Raw genomic sequence first — 18,950 nt, 5'->3', positions numbered from 1 at the left:
GTTGATGCTATTCTCTTGAATTACTTGGAACTGCAATGTGTAGACATACAGTAAAGTCAAAAAGGAGAACGAATAAGAATTTTTAAAAAGTATGTGGCTTAGGTTGTTCCTTGCTATTATATTTGTAATCGAAAGTTATTTTTTCCTTTATTTCATACACAAGAGCATAACAGAATGAAATAAGATTATACCAATGTCTTTTGGGTATGTGTATTTAGAGATGCATCTCAAAATATTTTGGGGGGAGGTGGTTGGGGGGTGTGTGCAAAAGAGTAGCAGGGATAGGTGCTGAAAGCATTGTCAAGCTGTGATATGAGGATTGGTATTTTAGGTCTGCTAGAGTAAGATAAATTGCAAATGAATTAAGGACACTGTACTCAGCTTTTAACCCATAATGTATAATAATCTTAATCAGGAAATTTATGATTGTGTGCATGTGCAAATGTTTGACAGAGTTGCCAAGAGAAAGAAGTGAAGAAGAGATGCATTTGAAAGATGAGCCAGCCAATGTAGCTGAATGTAGAGACTCATTTATTATCTGGCTTGCCAACTTTACCATGACAAGTCGTCGACAAGACCAAGATCTAATCAAGTATGCACTAATGTCGCAGTTTGTTAATTGATTGCCTTAGTTTTATGTCTTTGGTACATGCAAATTTTTACTTGTGCATTTCTTTTATGCCGTGTGATCTTTAAAAATAGATTAAAAAGAGGTCTTTTTTTTTTCCGATTGCAGGGGTTTATCCTGTTCTGCTCTGACTGAAACTCCACCTGGTGTGGGGGATGACTCAAAAGACAGCATAGAGGCAAAGGGAGATAATCAAGATCTTTCATCAAACTCACGAACTGGCACATCTGGGGAGTATATGGGCACAGCAGATCATGACTCCATTCATTCTAGTCAAGCTGGTGATGACCACAGCAATACTGAGTATGAAATTGTACGATCGGTGCTGTACTCTAGCAGAGAAAACGTCAATATTGTGCATGAGTGCTTTAGGCAGGTGAGGGAATAATATTTTTGTCAAACATAACTCTCTCCCTCACACCTACCCTGCTTACACATCAAAGTACAGATGTAAAATATAAATAATCTGCTGTCAGATTTTCACTTATTTACATACTTGCAGTTTTTCAAAACAAGAACCCACCATGTCATTGGCATCATGGTTGGCTTTTGCTTAATCTGCTTATTAATATTCTGCTCATCTTATTGCCGTAAGAGTGCTATTTAAACACCAGATATAGTCAAAATGTAATGTTCTGTATCCATATGTTTTGTTACAAGTCTGTTTTTTGGCTGAGGCTTATAATTACAGGGTTTTTTTTTTAAGTAACCGCTTGAGGTATCTGATTTGAAAAGCAAAGGTATACATTGTTGAGCTTTATGTCCGAGCTCACTTACATTTTAAAAAATATTCAAACAGATCATGTAATCTGATGTATAATTGGTATAATTTGTCTTTCCACTTGACCTAGGCCTTGCTGTTCTCCTTCAAGCACACCGCAGCCATTAGGAAGGTTGTTATTGTATATAAAGAATGGTTTCAGGTAAGTAGACCATCTTAAACAAATATGCTTTTACTTAATCACTTATTTACTTTCCATTTGTTACACTTATTGTATTTAACTGGAAAAATATATTGCCGGTGTTATTTTTTTATATAATTTTTTTTTTCGGCTGTTATATATTACAAAGTATTTTTTTGCATGTGGCCTTTGGAGATTGCTTTTGCATGATTATTTTCCTAGAGGACTATTAATCACCTTTGTTTCCTAGGCTTTATTTGCTTTGAGAGGTTGAACTGAGATGAATTTCTGCATGCAAAATAAGTAGAAATGTAAGTTTTAAATGAAGCCTTTCAATGTCTTTATAACCTAGATTACACATAATGTGGTTGAGAGACTGCTATTTTGATTGCTTCATGATCACACTCTCCCTTCCTCTTCAACATTTGAGAAAAAAAATCAATAGCTATCCCAGAAAATGTAATCACTTTCCTGTTTCATCCTTCATTCATCTTGCTAAAATGATAGGAATGTTGCTAGCATTGCTCTTTATTGCAAGTGAAAAGAAAAAATACCTGTGTTATCATGGACTGGAAAAATAAATTGGCTAATTTAAAATGAAATAGGCCAATTGCAGTGAGCCCATCATTTTTAATTATTGTGTATATATGTATCCCATAATTTCCTTCAGTTGGGTCATAATAAGCTAGCTGCAAGTTGATAAGAAGCAAGATGGATTTAATGCAAGAATGTATCCACACATCCCATTTTCTTTGAAAGATATAAATATAGGGTAGGGAAATAGGCTGGTACTCCACATATGATCCTGGTAATGCTTTATAAATCAATACAGGAAGACTTGAGAAAAAGAAATTGTATGGATTTTGGGAAAATCAGTCAACAGCCAATAAAATGTTACTTAAAATAATTCAGATGTTAAGTGTCATGACAAAGAGTAGGGTCAGCTGCGACAGGCACACCCATTAAATTCTCAAGAATCTATCAGAAATAAGAACCTTTGTTGAACCTTATAAATTAAGGAGCACATTGAACAACTGCCATTTGATACACTTCTGGTGTGTGAAGGATGCTGTATTCTGGTTAGTCATATGTACTAGTTATGATCATTGGTGGCTGTAGCTAGGCATACATCGTGCATGTGCCTGTATGCATGGCCTTTTCAGAGCACAGTCCATCAGTAACAATCAGCCCACTTTTGCAGCAGAGCTTAATGCAGTTGTAATCTTTCACCAGGAACTGTTCTGTTTTAGACTGAGCTCAACCTGACAGTGAGAGCTGCTAGTCATGTCACTAGGTACTGCTCTAAACTCTAGTGGTTTTAACCATTCTGATACCAGGGACTGTTTGCACACTCACCTTAGTCCTAACAGCATGTTTGGATCCCTGTGGAAGGAAAACACTGACATATTGACAAGGGGATGGACAAGAAATCTGTTATGTTATAGGCCTTTGTGAGACTGGACAAGTGCAGGTTGTGACATAGGGCTCTGATGAGGTTGGTTGAGGTCTGGTCCGAGTGATGACTGGTTGTCAGTTGTGCTGTGCTAGGAACTGTTTGCACAAACAGTTACTTAAATCCTGACAGCAGAGGTGGTTGTCTCTGTGTGGAAGGAAAGGCCTCTGACACAGAAACAAAGGAACTCATTTTCTCTTGTTAGAAATATCTTGTTAAATTATTTGACCCACAAATGCTAGCTAAACTAGAATTAGGCAAAATTAATAGGACAACCTGGGCAACCAGACATTATTTTAATTAATATTTATAATTTGCAGGGAAATTATTAAGTAATCTCGATCATTTCTGTAGTTATTAACATTAATATCAACAGTTTATACACTGAATTCCCTGGTATTTGAGGGGGGGGGGGAGATCAAGGTTCATCCAAATCTACTGGTTCATACATTCATTGGTAATTTAGTGTTTACAGTTTGTTTGCATACACATCTATATCAGCATAGATTGTAAATGAATTAAGAGGACTTGGATTTGTCTCATGAGCTTAAAGAACAAAGAAGGGGGATTGCTTTTAGCAGTAGAAGATGATCTGTCAAACTCTGAGGTACGGCCATCTCAGCACAGTTGCAATGAGGCATGTCACCAACCAGTTGAAAGTCCTATAAATTTTCTACACAAGAGTGAAAAGGTTTTTGACAGACTTGCTTGGAGCACAAAATATTCAACCAGTCATAAACAATTTTAGGCATACGTGCATGGTACCTTCAAGGAGTTTGGGGACTTTTATTTTAAACTTTAATAAAAGTTAGTTTCTCAGATTTTGCTATTGTGATGGGATGGATAATGCAACATTAATTTTACAAGCTTTCCACTTTGTTATTGCACTCTGATACCAGTGGATAATTGTGCATAGACATTTGTAGTGAAGAGCACTGATGTATCTTGTAGAGCATGTTTAATTTAACAGATAAAACATGAGCTGCTAAACTTTGTGGATACAAAGTGTAAGATACATGTTTGCATTGTGGTGGAAGCAAACCTTAAGGTATTGGTTCTCCTAAATAATCAGTAGTTGCTGGCTTTTCCTCATAAAGGTAGGTTACAGTATTTCAGAAATAAGAGTGTAGTAAGAGTGAAAGATTTATAGAACTTTCTCTCCCTTAATTATCACCATTTTAATTTTTTTTTCTGTTTATGTAGTTAGTTAACTGGTAGGCAGCATTTCATCAGCTTTTATACCTAATATCTAAAGACCCTTGAAGTTACCTTAATATAAATTCCTGCTTACCTGTAATATGCTCATGATATAAACTTGTGTAGATTCATAAAAACATGTAAACAGAATTTGGTATGCAGTCTTTAAAGTATATTTAGTTCTGACATCAGTAGGGTAGTGTGGTGTTATGATCTTGATTGTATCAAGAGTAAAACTCAGTACTGAAGACAGAGGTATCAAACATATTATTGATATTTTCTTCAGGAGGGGGGAAAACACATTTGCATTTGCACCTGTCCCTGTTGAGATGCCCTCATATAATGCCTGGCCCCTTTGCACATCTTGCATGCTGTGCATGATGCTAACTCCTCACATGTGCCCTTGGCTAGCATGCAGACCAAAGGCCTGTGTTTATGCTGGAGCCAGGGGAGAGTACAGTTGGCCTGGAGCCTCGAGAAATGGCAGACTGTCTGCACAATAGTCTTTCAGATATCATGGAGGAGGAGGGGCCCTCCTCAGATGTACGTAACTATGTCTGTCACTGCTTTCTTCTTTTTGTCTTAAAAAGAAACAAAAAGTTGCCAGCATTGTGTCAAATGGATTTATTTTTATACCTTGCTAGACATTGGCTAGAGCTGGAAGGTTGGTATGTTTATTTAAAAACTGACATGAAGGAAAAGGCCCATAAATTGCAGTTCTTTCCTGATCAGGAAATGTAACAATGATTAAGTAAATTAAAGAGTACAGAACCTTAACTGTAAGGGTTTTCAGTTTGTACAGATATATTTATATAGTGAAGATTGTTTTCATAATAGCATGATAGATGCTGCCAGTGCCAGTTAAATTCAGCACCTATTTTTTTTTCTTTTATAATTTAGCATTTTCACTACCTTTTTTGTATGGGCAAAGGTTTTAGTTATATAGCACTCTCTTTTAAATGGTTTTTATTTTTTGTTTTTTTATAATCATAAGGAAGTTTTATAATATTTCCTCTTGGGTCTTGGTAGCAGAATTTAGGTGTCTGTAAAATGTACTTTTCACATGTAACAGATTTGTTCACAATTCTGATTTTGACATGCATGTCACTTCATTTTCATTATAAGAGTTGCTAAGCCATTTGGTGTAGAGATGAAGAGGTGTTTTTTTTATGTTCCTTCTATATTGCACCTTAGTAGATAATGGGTTCATCTTTAGCTCTCAGCTTCCAACCCTCTTGTGTGATGTGATATATATATATGTATATATTTATATGTCAATGCAAATATTAAATGTATCAAAATAGTCATACCTGTGTGACCACTGGATATATATATTTATGGAGGTGGAGGGGATTTACAAAAGCAAATGCTTGTTTTGAAACTCAAGAAGCCTCTAAAAGTTAAGATTGCAAGGTGAATGAGATTTAGATTGCTATTCTACTACCTGCTACTCAAGTTTGATTAGCTGGAATTAAAAATGGCACAAAGATATAAGCATTGATAAATATTTGCTTTCTGTTCAAACTCTTTGTTCACCATGTCTTAGGATTCTCCAAGTGCCAGTGCATTGTCATTGCACCAGCTGGGTATGATGACAGACCACCAGCGCTACCGCAGAAATCGATCATACCTTGGTGCTGTGGCAGAGTTGGCTGATATTGGCTCTGACCGAGGGCAGGACATACGTGCAGGATTGCAGCGTATCCTGCAAGTGTTTATCACTAATGCTGCAAACATATTTCTCTTGACTACTGCAGATGCAACAAGTCTGCAAGATCAAGTATGTTGCCCAGGCGTCTTTTCATTCTTTCATATTATAAGGTCTCTGTTCTGAAATCGTGTGCACTTATTATGCCTCATCTCATTATTTGCTATGGCCCAGTTTCTTAAATTTCAGGTTGATCTATGCAAAAGGGTGCTCAACATTTATCGCCACGTGGTGATGAATACACAGATGAACCAAAGAACATGGTAAGTATGATTTTACACCCTTTATTTCCCTCCCAAATTCTTGTGAAAAATTTATCTTTGCTACATCATTAAAATTTTAACTTCACCTGAATAAACTGTGTAAAAAAAATTTATGAGTCCTTGTATTGTTTTCCATCATAATTGGTCAGATAGATTAGTAGGATATTCTGTGATCAGTTTTGACAGACATTAATCTGGATCAGTTTTGGTTGGAGGGGAAATGATTACTTTTGTCAAAAATTACACTCGTGCTAAAGCTACAGTAGTGTAAAGGGTCATAAAAAGCTCAGAATTTTGTGTTGTTGGGAAGTGTGTCATAGCTGGTGCTTTACATGAACTAAAACATGTGCATTAACTGTACATATTGTATTCTTCTGTGTGTGTGTGTGTGTGGACATGTGCTCACATGTGCACATGTCTGTGTTCCAGGGAACAAATGCTGAAAGTACTGCTATGCATCACATCTGGAGTATTGAAGAGTGAACCACCAAAAGAGCGACATCGTACACTTGGGGGACGGCTGGCGCAGCCCATCTTCCAGGCTAGTGTCATATAAATGCTTTTTCTATATGCATGTGTATGTGTACATATGTACAAGAGCTTGCACGTGCACTTATATAATGGTTGAGGCAGTTACTCAAAGTACCAAACACGGGACGTCTTTATAATTGTGCAAATGTTTGCATGGTGAACATTTTACATCTGGGTATATAAGAAGAAGTGTGGTATTTGTTAATTCAACAGAAATTAAACAACAGAAACAAAATGAAATTGCATGTAAACTGCATGCTTCATTGCATGAACTTTCTGAAGAACTTTCAAGAGCCATTAGGGAAAAAAAAGCCCCATTCAGTATAACTAAATTTTTACTTTTTTTTTTTTTTTTTTTGGTGAAGGTGGCATTTTAACTTGCTTTCAGACATTAATCGTGACATGGATTAAGGCAAACCTCAATGTGCCAATCTCTGTGGAGCTGTGGGACGAATTTCTTGCTGTCCTGTCTTCTCTCACATCGTGGATCGAGCTCATCCGGGAGTGGTCTGTAAGTGTCACCAATCCATACTGTTAGAGAATCATCATTGGTGTGGGCTTTTGATTTGCATCTAAAAAGAAATGGCTTAGCAAGATATAAAAAAATCATTTGATTATAAAATCAGTTCAGCATCTCCAATAAATATTACAAACCAAATGATTTTTTTTTTGCGGATAGCATGCCTTGCCCAGGAAGGAAATTTAATATTACCACTATACGGACAGAAACAGACTGTTTCTCTTGGTGATGTAATCCAAATCCTCTTCCTAGTATTTCTGTTACTGTTAGTCTGCTGGGTACAGACCTTTGCATTGACACCCAGATACACACTAACTTAAAGCATTTTCAAAAATATAACAAATCAAAAATCAAAACTATGACAGACGTTTAAGGAGAAATAAGCAATTTCTGCCTTAGTCCATTATAAGACAGCACTTTCTTTTATATCCATTGTAAATTAAGTATATATAATTTCTCAGTGGCAAGCAGGGGGAGTTTTGGACATAGGTTTATGCACAATATATAAATACTGTGATGTCCATTCCTGTAGAGATGGGGGTTTAATGATACACGTCATGGGTTAGGGTTAGAAAAATAACTTTAAATGTTGAAAAAATAGCTCTAGTGTCTAAAATAGACTGATTAAAAAGAATCACTAGCCATCTTAAAGTATGCCCTTGTCTTGCTATCATTTTTAGAAGACAAGTAGTTCTGAAAAAATTTCAATCTGCAAATCAATGTATTCCTGTATATGTGTGTTTTAAGGGAGGTAACTCCATTAAAAAAATAGTACATGAAAAACAACTTTTTTAAATATAGTTTTGGAGTATTAAATATGATGCATTTCCTTGGGCAATGTGTTGTAGAAGATCCCGCACATAATTATACTTAACAGTTGGAATGAATTTATATTTTCTTTGATGAATTTCTAAATTTTTGCAATGAATGCATGAAATCAGTGTCATCCACATGATAAGTTTTATGATGGAGAATGATACTTTTAAAATTTGACACTGTATACCAGTTCTCAGTCACAAAACAATGTAATTATTCTCAGCCACATCATTGTCAATAGAGAAATAATGCTTGAACTTAAACTGAAAGTAGAATATCACTATAATATTTTTTTTTTAACTTACATAGAAAACCATGGAAACACTGACAAGGGTTCTTGCACGGCAAGTGTATGGCCTAGACCTGCAGGATCTACCATTAGAACGGTTGAGTGAACAGAAAGAGAAACGAAGACGAGGGAAAGGTGGGAGAATTGTGCAAGTTCTGTAGGGCATGCCTGTATAACCTCACTTTTTATCTTAATTCCCTCATATTTTTATGTTTATATCATTTTATTATTAACAGTTTTTTCCTTTTTCTTTGCCTTTAACTCATTCTACGTGTAAATTTCCATTCATTATTCTTGGCATATAACATTATTTAATGATTACCATAATATTAAAAGAATTATATTTATAAATAATTTCATATCATAGGCATTGTGTATATATATGTTTATTAAATGTTATGTACACTTTGTATGATTTTAGCCATTCTGTGTTAGAAACTGATATGTTTAAAATTATTATAAAAGATTCCACAGATCATGGTATCCATGTCACTCATTACCTATTGCAGAATCAACAAAGATGAAATCTGCAACTGACAAGAGCTTTTCTCGTGGCTGGAGCCGAAGTGATGGGCAGATGGCAAACACATTGCGTGGTTCTACCAACAGTGCCCCTGCACCTGAGACTTCTTCTTTGGAACGTGGACGGTTTAAGAGTGATGGTGATTTATTTCCACTTGTTTTATTTTAAAGTTTTGGCTTGCTGAAAGAGACTCATATTCATCAGTTCACTTTTTTCTCTTTTTATAATTTTTTTGTGCCTTTTCGAAGTTTTAGAATGTAAACTTGACATTTATTTTTCAGTATTTCACTGTAAGATGAAAATATTAAGTAGCTATGAGTTTTTTATGCTTCATTATTTTTTAAAGTAATGCTTCTCAGTCATTTTTATGGGAAAGATATTGATCAGATATATTTAGATTCTTAGCTTTTACTGGCTTACAAATCTGTATCCTTTTCCCATTTTCCCCTAATATCAAGGTGCAGGAGGTAGCCGGGTACGGCCAGATCTGACCAAACAGAGATCGCTTAGTGGAGAGCCATCACCATCTCACTCACGGTGTGGTTCAAATGCTGCAGAAATGCTAGTTCGCAGCAGCAGTGAAGGAAACATAACGGATCCTCGAGACCTGATCGAGAAACTACGAGGTAATTTTTTTTTTTGTTTTTTTGTTTTTAGCGTTTTTTTAAAAAAAGAAAATAAACATTAAAGCATGTTCACCCATATTAAAGAGAACATTTATGTATCCTGGATGGTGTGATAAAATTCTAACTCTTGTTGTTAACAGTATTAACACCTGCCTTATGCTTTTGTCCCCTTGTCTGTGAGAATAATTTTGTATGAACTGTTATAGTACATAAATTCCCTTTTACTTTTTGAGTAAGCAATCTCATTTTGGCAGAACCTGCATAGGCAATGCATTCGGTTAATTTTTGGAACTGCTTAGATGGGTTCACCTAACCCTACTTGAGCAGAACCCAGATTGTAAATCACTATTGTTTTTGGTTGCTTTGTGTTCCTTGATTTTCCTGCATACGCTTGAATGAGCTGTTTTCTTGTCATCTAGTCAACTTCATTATACATTTTTCAATAGTAGCAACCGACATAGTTTACATTCAGCTGTATTTTGAATTTTGTTTTGGGAGAAAGGGTTGTTTTGATGTTGTTTCTATTGTTTTGTAAATGATCTTAGTCATAGATCTGGGCCATATCCTCGTCTATTTTCGACAAAAATTTAGCGTTACACCACACTACAATGAACAAAACCTGTTAAAGACACAGCAGCATTGTAAAACATCATCCTGGCAGTTGACATCAAGGAGAACTTAAAATGTGGTCTAATCATATTGTCAGTTAGCTCTGGCTCCCAACAGATCTTTTCTCTCCCATTTTAGATGAACCTGAAGACTAGTACGTCTCACCTGAGAGAAGAACAGTGAAGAGTCTTTGGCAAGATATGGGAGTCTGATGAAAAGAAAATTGTAATAATTCACAAAGAAAACGGTGTAAATAAACTTTTGAGGGAAGGATTAGGAAACAGCAATGCTCACTATTCATTATTTCTCTTGTCATTAAATGTACACCTGAAATCTGCAGTCCTTGACTTTTGTCAACCAGTTATTGCATTATCATAACAATCAAATAGGTAGTGAGGGAAATCTTACAATAATAGCTTGATAGCAGACCTTTTCAAATTCAACGATGAATAGATTTTCTCGATTTTGTAATTTCTTAGCAAAGCTGTAATTGATTGTTTAGATCCTGGATTACTTTTACTTTCAAAAAGCAGTTATCTATGCATGCCTTTAACTCGTTTCCTCATCATGATATCTGTGCAGAAATTTGCACAAAAGTGTGTTGTATTTAAAAATAGAGATAACTAATGCACCATTTTATAAAGCATTTCATGATCTGTTAAATTCTGCATTCTGAAAAAAGCACTTCATATGTTTTCTTGTAGTAACTCTTAGTGAAGGATGGTAGATGACTGGAAAGTGAAGGTGTGGTCATATTTTGTCATGAGACACACATTTCCCTTATTTCTTCATTAGCTGTACAGTGTGGTGTATTTCACAATGCAACTGTAATTTGATTTTTTGGGTTAGGATTATGGATGGCTCTAAAGCCTACAGCATGCAGGTTTCTGTGACTATGTACATGGTTCTTAATCCTTGTGTCCACTGTGCACCTTGAGCAAACTTCTGAGACGTGCCTTCATCCTAAAAAATGTGTCACCTTTGATCTCTATATCTATGACTGTACTGTCACCTGCAAAGGCTTAACAAGGCTGAAGAACACATATATACTGATGGCATTCATCCTGTTTTCCACACAAGGAGCTACAGCTATAGGTTTCACTATCAATTTTGCTTTGAGACCAGCTGTGTGTTTTCTTTTTGTACCTGCCTTTGATGGTGGGGGTAAAGCACTATATAAATCAATTTATTATTATTATTACAATAGGCTTGGGGGGGGGGACAAAAAACAAATGAGAAGACAAACCTTTTTGTTTTTGGTTTTTTTGTAGGAGAGGTAGGAGGGTTTGTTCCTATATTTCTTGCAGTCTGTGCAAGTCTGTGTTTCATCTTTCCATACCGCAGAAATGTTCTTTTTTTTTTGTTTGTTTGTTTAATTAGAATGCATCTGTTCATTGTTGTGCATGGCATTGGTATTTAGGGTGTAAAATATTTTTGTCTCAATGTGAGAGTTTTCGTGGGATGCAATGTCCAGGTGCAAGCTTTATTAGCGAAAGTAACAGCAATGCCACTGCAGAGCCTGAGGCCGATAATACCATGTTAACAGCATGTGACGTGCTAGATAGCCAGCCTGCCCAGCCACAACCACTGGGTAGGTCTTGACATGTTTGCTCACATTTACCTTTTTTTATTTTTTTATTTTTGGGGGGGCATTTCTTTTTAATCATTATCTTTGTTTTCAAGGTATGTTTATGGGGTGGGGGAGCGGATGTATGTGTGCATGCATGTGCTTTTACATGTTGGAGGATGTTGAATCCATTCATATGTGTGTGTGTGTGAGGGCACATGTGTGCATGTGCTGGTGTGTTTGTCCTGTACATACATAACATGGACACGTGAGTGAACAGTGTAAGAGATGTAGTTACTTTAAGAATCTGTTTTGCTGTGTGCTGCCACTTCATGCACATATTTTTATATCCACATATCTGGCTTGTGATTTGAAGACTTGTTTTGTGGTTTTTACAGTTTTGATTTGCTTTTTCGTCATAGTACTTATGTAAAATGTCCAGTTTAGTAGTGTAAAATGTATCAATAACAATAGGAGACAAGGGGACAATCTTTGTTACAGTTTCCATTCACTTGCAGATTGGTAACAGTTTTTTGCTTTCAACTGTTTTTAAGCATTTTCAAAGAATGACAAATTATATATATATGTGTGTGACCTATTTAATAGAAAAAAACTTATTTTATTGGGTTTCTACAGTTTGCAGTCAAATTACTTTCTACTAACTTCATTTTCCAAACAGAAAGAAGTAAGTACTTGAGTTTTAGAAATGAAAGCAAACCTGTTGCAAAATACTTTCAAGATCATTCAATTAGAATACGCTTGATAAAATACCCATAAACTTTACAGTGTCATTATCTGGGGCCAGTCAGGCCGTAGAGGACCAAGAAGTGACAGCAATTACAGCTGTGTGCACAGCTGAACTAGCAGCAATGCCCTGTGACCATATTCTCCATCACCAGCATCATCCGGCTCTGTATCAGTCTTCCAGACGTAAGTCTATGCTAGTTTCTTGGAGTTAAGTGGGATTTTAGCCACCATCTTACAGAACAAAAATGGCCACTTGGGAATAAATATTCAGAAAATACAATGGTGCATGTTTGTTTTGTTTTTAAAAAGCTTTTATTTTCATTATTCTTTAGTTTGAAGGTTCATATTAACTAAGTTGGCGTTTGGTTAAAATCTCATGAAGGGAAATATGGTTTTTGGCCCCGCCCCCTCCTTCACCTCCCATTTATTGTTGACTCATCACCAGAGTGTATCAGTCAATTGTTTTTTTGTTTGTTTTCTTTTAATTTCAGAAGTCATGTGTTTATAAAAATACAAATTTTTATGACCAACAGTTTGTAATTATTGCGACACTTTGTAGAAATCATGTTTAAAAATATTAACTTGAATTTTTAGCTACTTTAAGTCATTGTTCTTAGAATGAAAGCAGATTGGTAATCTCCTTCTTAGTTGTGACCTGATTTTGGTGAGATAGGGAGGTTTACTGTATTTGTGTTGGTGTCTGGTAAGTTGTTTTTTTTTATAGAAGATTCATGTTTATATAAATCAACGTGAAACACTGCTTAAACATACTGTGACTTTTATGTACAGAATCAAGGAGTCCATCTCCAACATCCATGCACTCAGCACAGTCCAAGTCAGGTAGTCGTACCCCATCACCCACAAGTGAGCTCATATCAGATGCCCAGCCCAAGGACAGCCCTACACCAGACCGTGATAGCTTGCATATAGATATGGTTGCTTCAAATCAAGATACCACAATGAACAGAGGTGAGACGTTAATGACCAAAATATTACATGCTGTAAGTGATAACCTGTTTTCCTAAAGAATGAAAATCAATCCAGCTTCAGTCCTCATTGTGATAACCTTCTTTGCAGATTCATTTCTGGAAATGAAGAGTGTCATGGCAGGGGGCAACCTTCCAGGCTGGACACCTGATGTCGCTGTGGTTTTGTGGCAACGAATGCTGGGCATTCTTGGGGATGTCAACAAAATTGAGGACCCTGAAATTCATGCCACAGTCTTTGACTACCTCTGTGATCTCCAAGACACCCTTTTCCGGGTTAGTGCCTTTGTGCTTATTGCATAAAACAATTACGAACTACACCGAGGTGATGTTTACAATGTTTTTAATAACATTGTGACAGTAACTCACTGACTCTATCTATTAGCTATAGTTAAAAGGCTCAGGCAGTGCTTTTCCATATAAATATCCCCAGGTACAGGATGTTAACATACTCTTGATGGGTTGCCACTTAGAAGACAACCAGTGGTATTATTCAGAAGACGAGTCTTGTGAGGGATTTCTATAAGCATTGCCTTTTTCTTGAAGGGCAACAGATGCGTTCAAGGAAACAGCATTACATTATACAAGTCAGGAATTAATTTTTTTATAATAAATTTTTTTAATTGTCATTTACTTTTTCATTAATTACCCATTACTTTTTAAAGGTCTAGAAGAGTCCAAAACTTTTTTTTTCCAAATAAATGGGCTGGATGTGATTTTGGAAAAGAGCATTAAATAATAAGCCCAGTCCTTTGAAAAAATTTTTGCATCCCTCTAGAGCTTTAAAGATATGAAATCAGCTATGTTAAATTTGAGTAATGGTGTAATGAAAATAACAGCAACTAGAACTAAATGGTGCATTTTCTTCTTTCTCCTCTTGAGTTTTCTTATGCAATGAAACATCTTTGTGAAGAATTTCCCATCTTGTAATTTCCCTCTTAGTTACAACCCAAAAATTTATCACAGATGTACTTTGCTTTATAAAAGTGATCTCTATTACGACTACCTCTCAAACCTGACACGACCAGCAGTTTGTGCTCTATTACAACTTTTTGGTAAAAGTTGCGTCTTGAAAAAAGTTAAGTATATTTTAAAATAGACTGCTTCTGGGTGATCGTTTACCTTGTTTTACGATTAAATGATCAAAATGATATGAAATAAGTACATATTGAAAGAGACCTCTTGTTATACGGATCACCTGTCATTTCAGTCTTAACCATATTGCTTCAATCATTTCTACTATATCATCCCAACACTGAAAGTTGAAGCTATCCAGGCTCAAAAGATAAGTCAATTTCCATTGATAAGGTTAGCTGTTAACATGAAAAATTATCAACACATTCGGAGAACAAAACAAAAAAATCAAACAATGGAGCACAACACAATTTTTTTAAATGTTTCTAAAGACATTTGGTTAAAATCTCACAATGGTGCATAAAGAAATTTTTCTTAAATCAATTTCTTGTTTTAAAAAAACTTTTGTCCTCAATCATATGTTTTTAGATCCATATCCCTCTATGATAAATAAAGTGTTATCTTATTAAATGTATATGCAGATATTTGATTAATATGAAACTGGTGTTACGCCTAGGGCATTCATTTAGCCTAAGTCTGGTTGATTAGATTTTCAGTTTGGGACATGTCTTACGCTAGATGTTTGGTCATAGCTGGGTTGATTTGACTCAGGCGGGAGGTTGAAATAGCCAGGGTGAAATGGTTTTGGTTGAAAATACTGGCGCTTGTTCATTGTTGTCTCTTTATCTGCTTATATCAGTTAATTGTGTTTTATTAATGAGCTATTGCAGAAGTCACATGTCATTAAAAGTAAAATTATTGTGACCAACTTGTGCTTTCTTATTTGCGACTTTTTGCAGAAATCACGTTCAAAAACACAAATAGTGCCTTTTAAGAGAGTGTCTTTGTCAACCACAGTACATAGGTATTAATCAATTGCTCTTACCTGGAGAGCTCCCCTATAAATCTTCATTCAACATTGGTGGAATATGCATGACCAAGCAAAAGCGAAAATGACAAAACAAACATAATGATATGGTTTTTAAGAGCATTATTTAAACGTTTAAATAAATGAACTTGAATTTATAGATGTTTGAAATCATGGTTTGTGGAATGAAAGTAGACTGGTTGATCTCCCTACTATGGCCCCTCTGAGTTACTAACTGATTGTAAAGAAGTTTTACTGTAAAATAAATGCTTTACAGTTCAAGCTTCTCACTGATAACTAAGTTGTAAAGAATTAAATGACATTATCATCAGCCAGCTTTTCATTCAACATCCTAAAGTTGCATCGCCATTGTTAGGCTGTGGTACAATCCCAGTGCATTTAACCTAAAGGATAACAAGAAATATGCTAATCAGTAACCATTAACGATTAGCTGATAGATTCTTCTTGTTTGCATAAATAAATGAATTGCAGCTACAAGTAACTGTATGTTTTGCAAGTATGAAGAACAATTTTAGTATGATGATGGCACATAGAGCTTAATGTCTTGCAGATAAGTGATAATCAAGGAGTCACCCCAGACAACATGTCTACTCCCCCACCATCTGAGCTTATCCCACCAACACATATCTTTGCTTCATGGTTGTTTGAGGTAAGAGTCTTTTTGTTTTCCTGTTAATTTTATCTTTTCCTTTTGGGGGCACAATACCATTTTTTCATAAAACAAAAAGTTGATGTGCAAAACTTCATCACAGATCCATTCTGAAGATGTGTTGTTTTTTTGTTATTGGCAGTGCCTACAACTAAGTGACAAATTCAAAAAGGGAAAGTTATTAGCATATCAGTTGATCTGTCAAATGATGCTACGGCCGCATGAAGTTTTACCATCACGTCCTCTGCTGGCACGTTTCTACAATGTGCTGCACATTGGGCTCATTTCAAATGATCAGGTCAGATAGATTATTTCTACTTTTTCTGTTTGTTTTTCCACATTGTAAGTTGGTGAAAAGTGTTAGTTTGGACTTGAGTATACAATGCAGATTTCAGGTCAGAAAACCTGCCTTACATTTGGATATTGCATCTTGACAACTTTTTTCTTTTCTTTTTGCCTTGCAGGATGTCCCTAATGCCCTGGTCAGCAATTGTGGACCTCGTTTTTTCTCTATGCTCTTGCCTGGCTCATTCATGCTTATACCAGATTTTATCAGTGCAGCAGGGACAATTATCTCTGCCTTAGACTACAAGAAGGTAGCCATAGCTTTTTGATCATTTAGTCTTTCACAGACATGTATGTTTGTGAACGCAAGGCCCTACACTTAAAAATATCTCTGCCTTTTCTCTCTTGCTGTCATTCTCACACACACAGTAGGAAGGGGTAGGAAGGAGAAAGTAGGGTAGAGATGGGGGAAAAAATGGGAATGCAAGTTGAAAAATAAAGAGTTATTAGAGCTGTGTGCTAGTTCCCCCCCCCCACCCCACTGGTGTGTCAGTGAAATATTTACACATTAGACTTACTGATTCTCATATCATCTATGAACAATGTGCCATAGTTTTGTTTTCCATTTTGTATTTAGTTTTTGAGGGCAAAACTTCTCAGGTGTGTACATTTTTTTTTATAGAAATCATATGATATCATCAGTCCTAAAGAATGAGGTTCTGTTGCTTAAACATTCACATTTCAGAAGACAATTCTTTGATCTGTTAAAACATAGCATATATAGAATGGAAACACAAATTACATTTTCCCTGCCTTTAAACTTCAGCTTCATGAATGTGAGGCTGGCCTATTCCTAGTGCTATTCATGCATATTCACCTTTACTTTTTGCAGCCTCCTAGAGCTGAAGCGGTCTCAATTCTGGGAACACTGCTATCCTTTCCCAACCACTACGGAAATATGGTGGTTCTGGAACCTAAGACATTGACCACAACCACATTGCTGGCTGATGAGCTGAAGGACCTCATTGTGGATATGCTGCTAAAGGCTGGAAAACGGGAGCCAGCTGGTCTGGCCAGGTGTGCATGGGTGTCATTCAAGGCTGCAGTAAAACAGCACTTTTTTTTTCTGGAGTGCATTTATTCTCCTACTTCTCACCAATTTTTTTCTTAAATGGCATCAGATTTGCATGACACTCACATTTTCCTTCAAAGCAAAAGAAAAATTTACAAATATATAAAAGCTTTCATCGCTCATTGTTTTCTTTTGTATTCTCAGAAGTATATCATTCTATCATTCTCCTGAAGAAGAGACTCGTACAAGTCACCACTTGCTTATTGTAAATTGGTTTTTCTGACACACACCCCTCCCCACTTCTCCTCCATCCATCAGGTGTGTGGCTGTTAGCAGTATTGGTATTTTCCTTTATGGAGAACTGACACATGGCACCCATCATCCCAAGATGAAGGAGGCAATTAATGTACTTCTGGGTGCCCTGATGGTAAATATTTTCTCCTTTTTTTATAAATTTATTTTTGCCTTATATTTTTCACTTAGAAGCAAACCAAGACTCAATCAGTTCATCTCTCCTAAAATTTTGTGTATTGTTTTTCAACATCTTGAATGTTTATTAAAAAAACTGATGTTTTTTAAAAAGCATTCATTTACGACATTTACTTTACTCAAACTCACCCTGTGCTTAGTTAATTTACAAGTAAGAGTTGAAGATGAGTATACTGTTTGAAAGAGTCCATTTCTTGCTTCCATCACTCCAAGAATATTTGCATGGTTTTATTTAAGTAAGGCAGTTTCATAGATTTGAAAATTGCAGAAACAATATAAGCAAAACTGGATCGCAAGGCATGAATTTTTAAAATTCTATGAACCCAACCAACAAGCTATAGATACTTAACATTTATAAAGCAAGCCTGAAATTGATCACCTGCATGTTGGGTTATTTTTATTAATATGTAAATATAAAGTAACATGGGTAACTGATATCAGAATCAAAGGGTAGACAGCACATTTATTTTTTATTGCTTCAAGAACACAGCTATAGCATGCTCGCTATGTTCAAAAGTGTTTGGAGAATTCATGTAGAGAAATACTTTTTGAATAACCAGCAGGTTTCTCTTTTATTGGTTGTCTTGATTTGGTGCATTCTTTTTAAACTAAGGCACCATAACCACCACTGGTAGTTACATACCAAAGGAGAAATAACCTGCACCAAATGTTATTCGATGGTCTCAAAGTGTAAAATATGATGTTTATGATTTTTAAAAAATTGCTTTTCTGTTTTTATGACTGTGCACATTTTTTTGACAGGTAGTCACATACTTCCTGTAAAATGTTAAGTCAATGTTTTCAGTATTAATATGCTTATCTTACAGTGCATCAACAAAAAAGTTGCCAAAATTGCTTCGGATATGCTCATGTTGTTGTGCGATCACACAGAACGCCTGCTTCAATATCACCCACATATGCCAAAGAAAATCACAGAGGTATGATCATAGGATTGAGACTTGATTAAAAGCATTAAAAAAGAAAACTGACTTTATGGGTTTTTGTTTTCTGTTTATAATGTACAACCTATTTCACAGAGAATTTGTTCTGAATGGCTGTATTTTATAGCTTACTTTTGCAAGTATTTATGATTTTTTCCTTCCTTGTTTACAGGGTGCCTATAAAGT

The 18,950-nt window shown here is 35.7% G+C and overlaps 1 protein-coding gene across 9 annotated transcripts in view; it reads left to right on the top strand.

The window, feature by feature from the left end:
- LOC112569841 (ral GTPase-activating protein subunit alpha-1-like) overlaps positions 1–18,950 on the top strand; it is a 58,293-nt gene that overhangs the window by 8,122 nt on the left and 31,221 nt on the right. For 6 of the 9 annotated variants that reach the window (XM_025247861.1, XM_025247859.1, XM_025247860.1 and 3 more), the window contains 21 exons: positions 454–592; positions 737–1,004; positions 1,480–1,551; positions 4,592–4,723; positions 5,727–5,960; positions 6,078–6,151; positions 6,581–6,692; positions 7,071–7,193; positions 8,328–8,442; positions 8,817–8,969; positions 9,289–9,456; positions 11,540–11,656; positions 12,419–12,562; positions 13,169–13,348; positions 13,457–13,641; positions 15,879–15,977; positions 16,120–16,275; positions 16,442–16,573; positions 17,155–17,339; positions 17,653–17,761; positions 18,651–18,761. In XM_025247861.1, the coding sequence (XP_025103646.1) occupies positions 454–592; positions 737–1,004; positions 1,480–1,551; positions 4,592–4,723; positions 5,727–5,960; positions 6,078–6,151; positions 6,581–6,692; positions 7,071–7,193; positions 8,328–8,442; positions 8,817–8,969; positions 9,289–9,456; positions 11,540–11,656; positions 12,419–12,562; positions 13,169–13,348; positions 13,457–13,641; positions 15,879–15,977; positions 16,120–16,275; positions 16,442–16,573; positions 17,155–17,339; positions 17,653–17,761; positions 18,651–18,761 (3,008 nt within the window). The remainder of the gene's footprint in view (positions 1–453; positions 593–736; positions 1,005–1,479; positions 1,552–4,591; positions 4,724–5,726; positions 5,961–6,077; positions 6,152–6,580; positions 6,693–7,070; positions 7,194–8,327; positions 8,443–8,816; positions 8,970–9,288; positions 9,457–11,539; positions 11,657–12,418; positions 12,563–13,168; positions 13,349–13,456; positions 13,642–15,878; positions 15,978–16,119; positions 16,276–16,441; positions 16,574–17,154; positions 17,340–17,652; positions 17,762–18,650; positions 18,762–18,950) is intronic. The other 3 variants (XM_025247858.1, XM_025247865.1, XM_025247864.1) reach the window with 3 other exon arrangements.

Source organism: Pomacea canaliculata, linkage group LG8, assembly GCF_003073045.1.
Source record: "Pomacea canaliculata isolate SZHN2017 linkage group LG8, ASM307304v1, whole genome shotgun sequence".
Lineage (NCBI taxonomy): Eukaryota > Metazoa > Mollusca > Gastropoda > Architaenioglossa > Ampullariidae > Pomacea > Pomacea canaliculata.
Note: the sequence above shows the minus strand (reverse complement) of the source record. Positions and strands in the feature narration are given on the sequence as shown.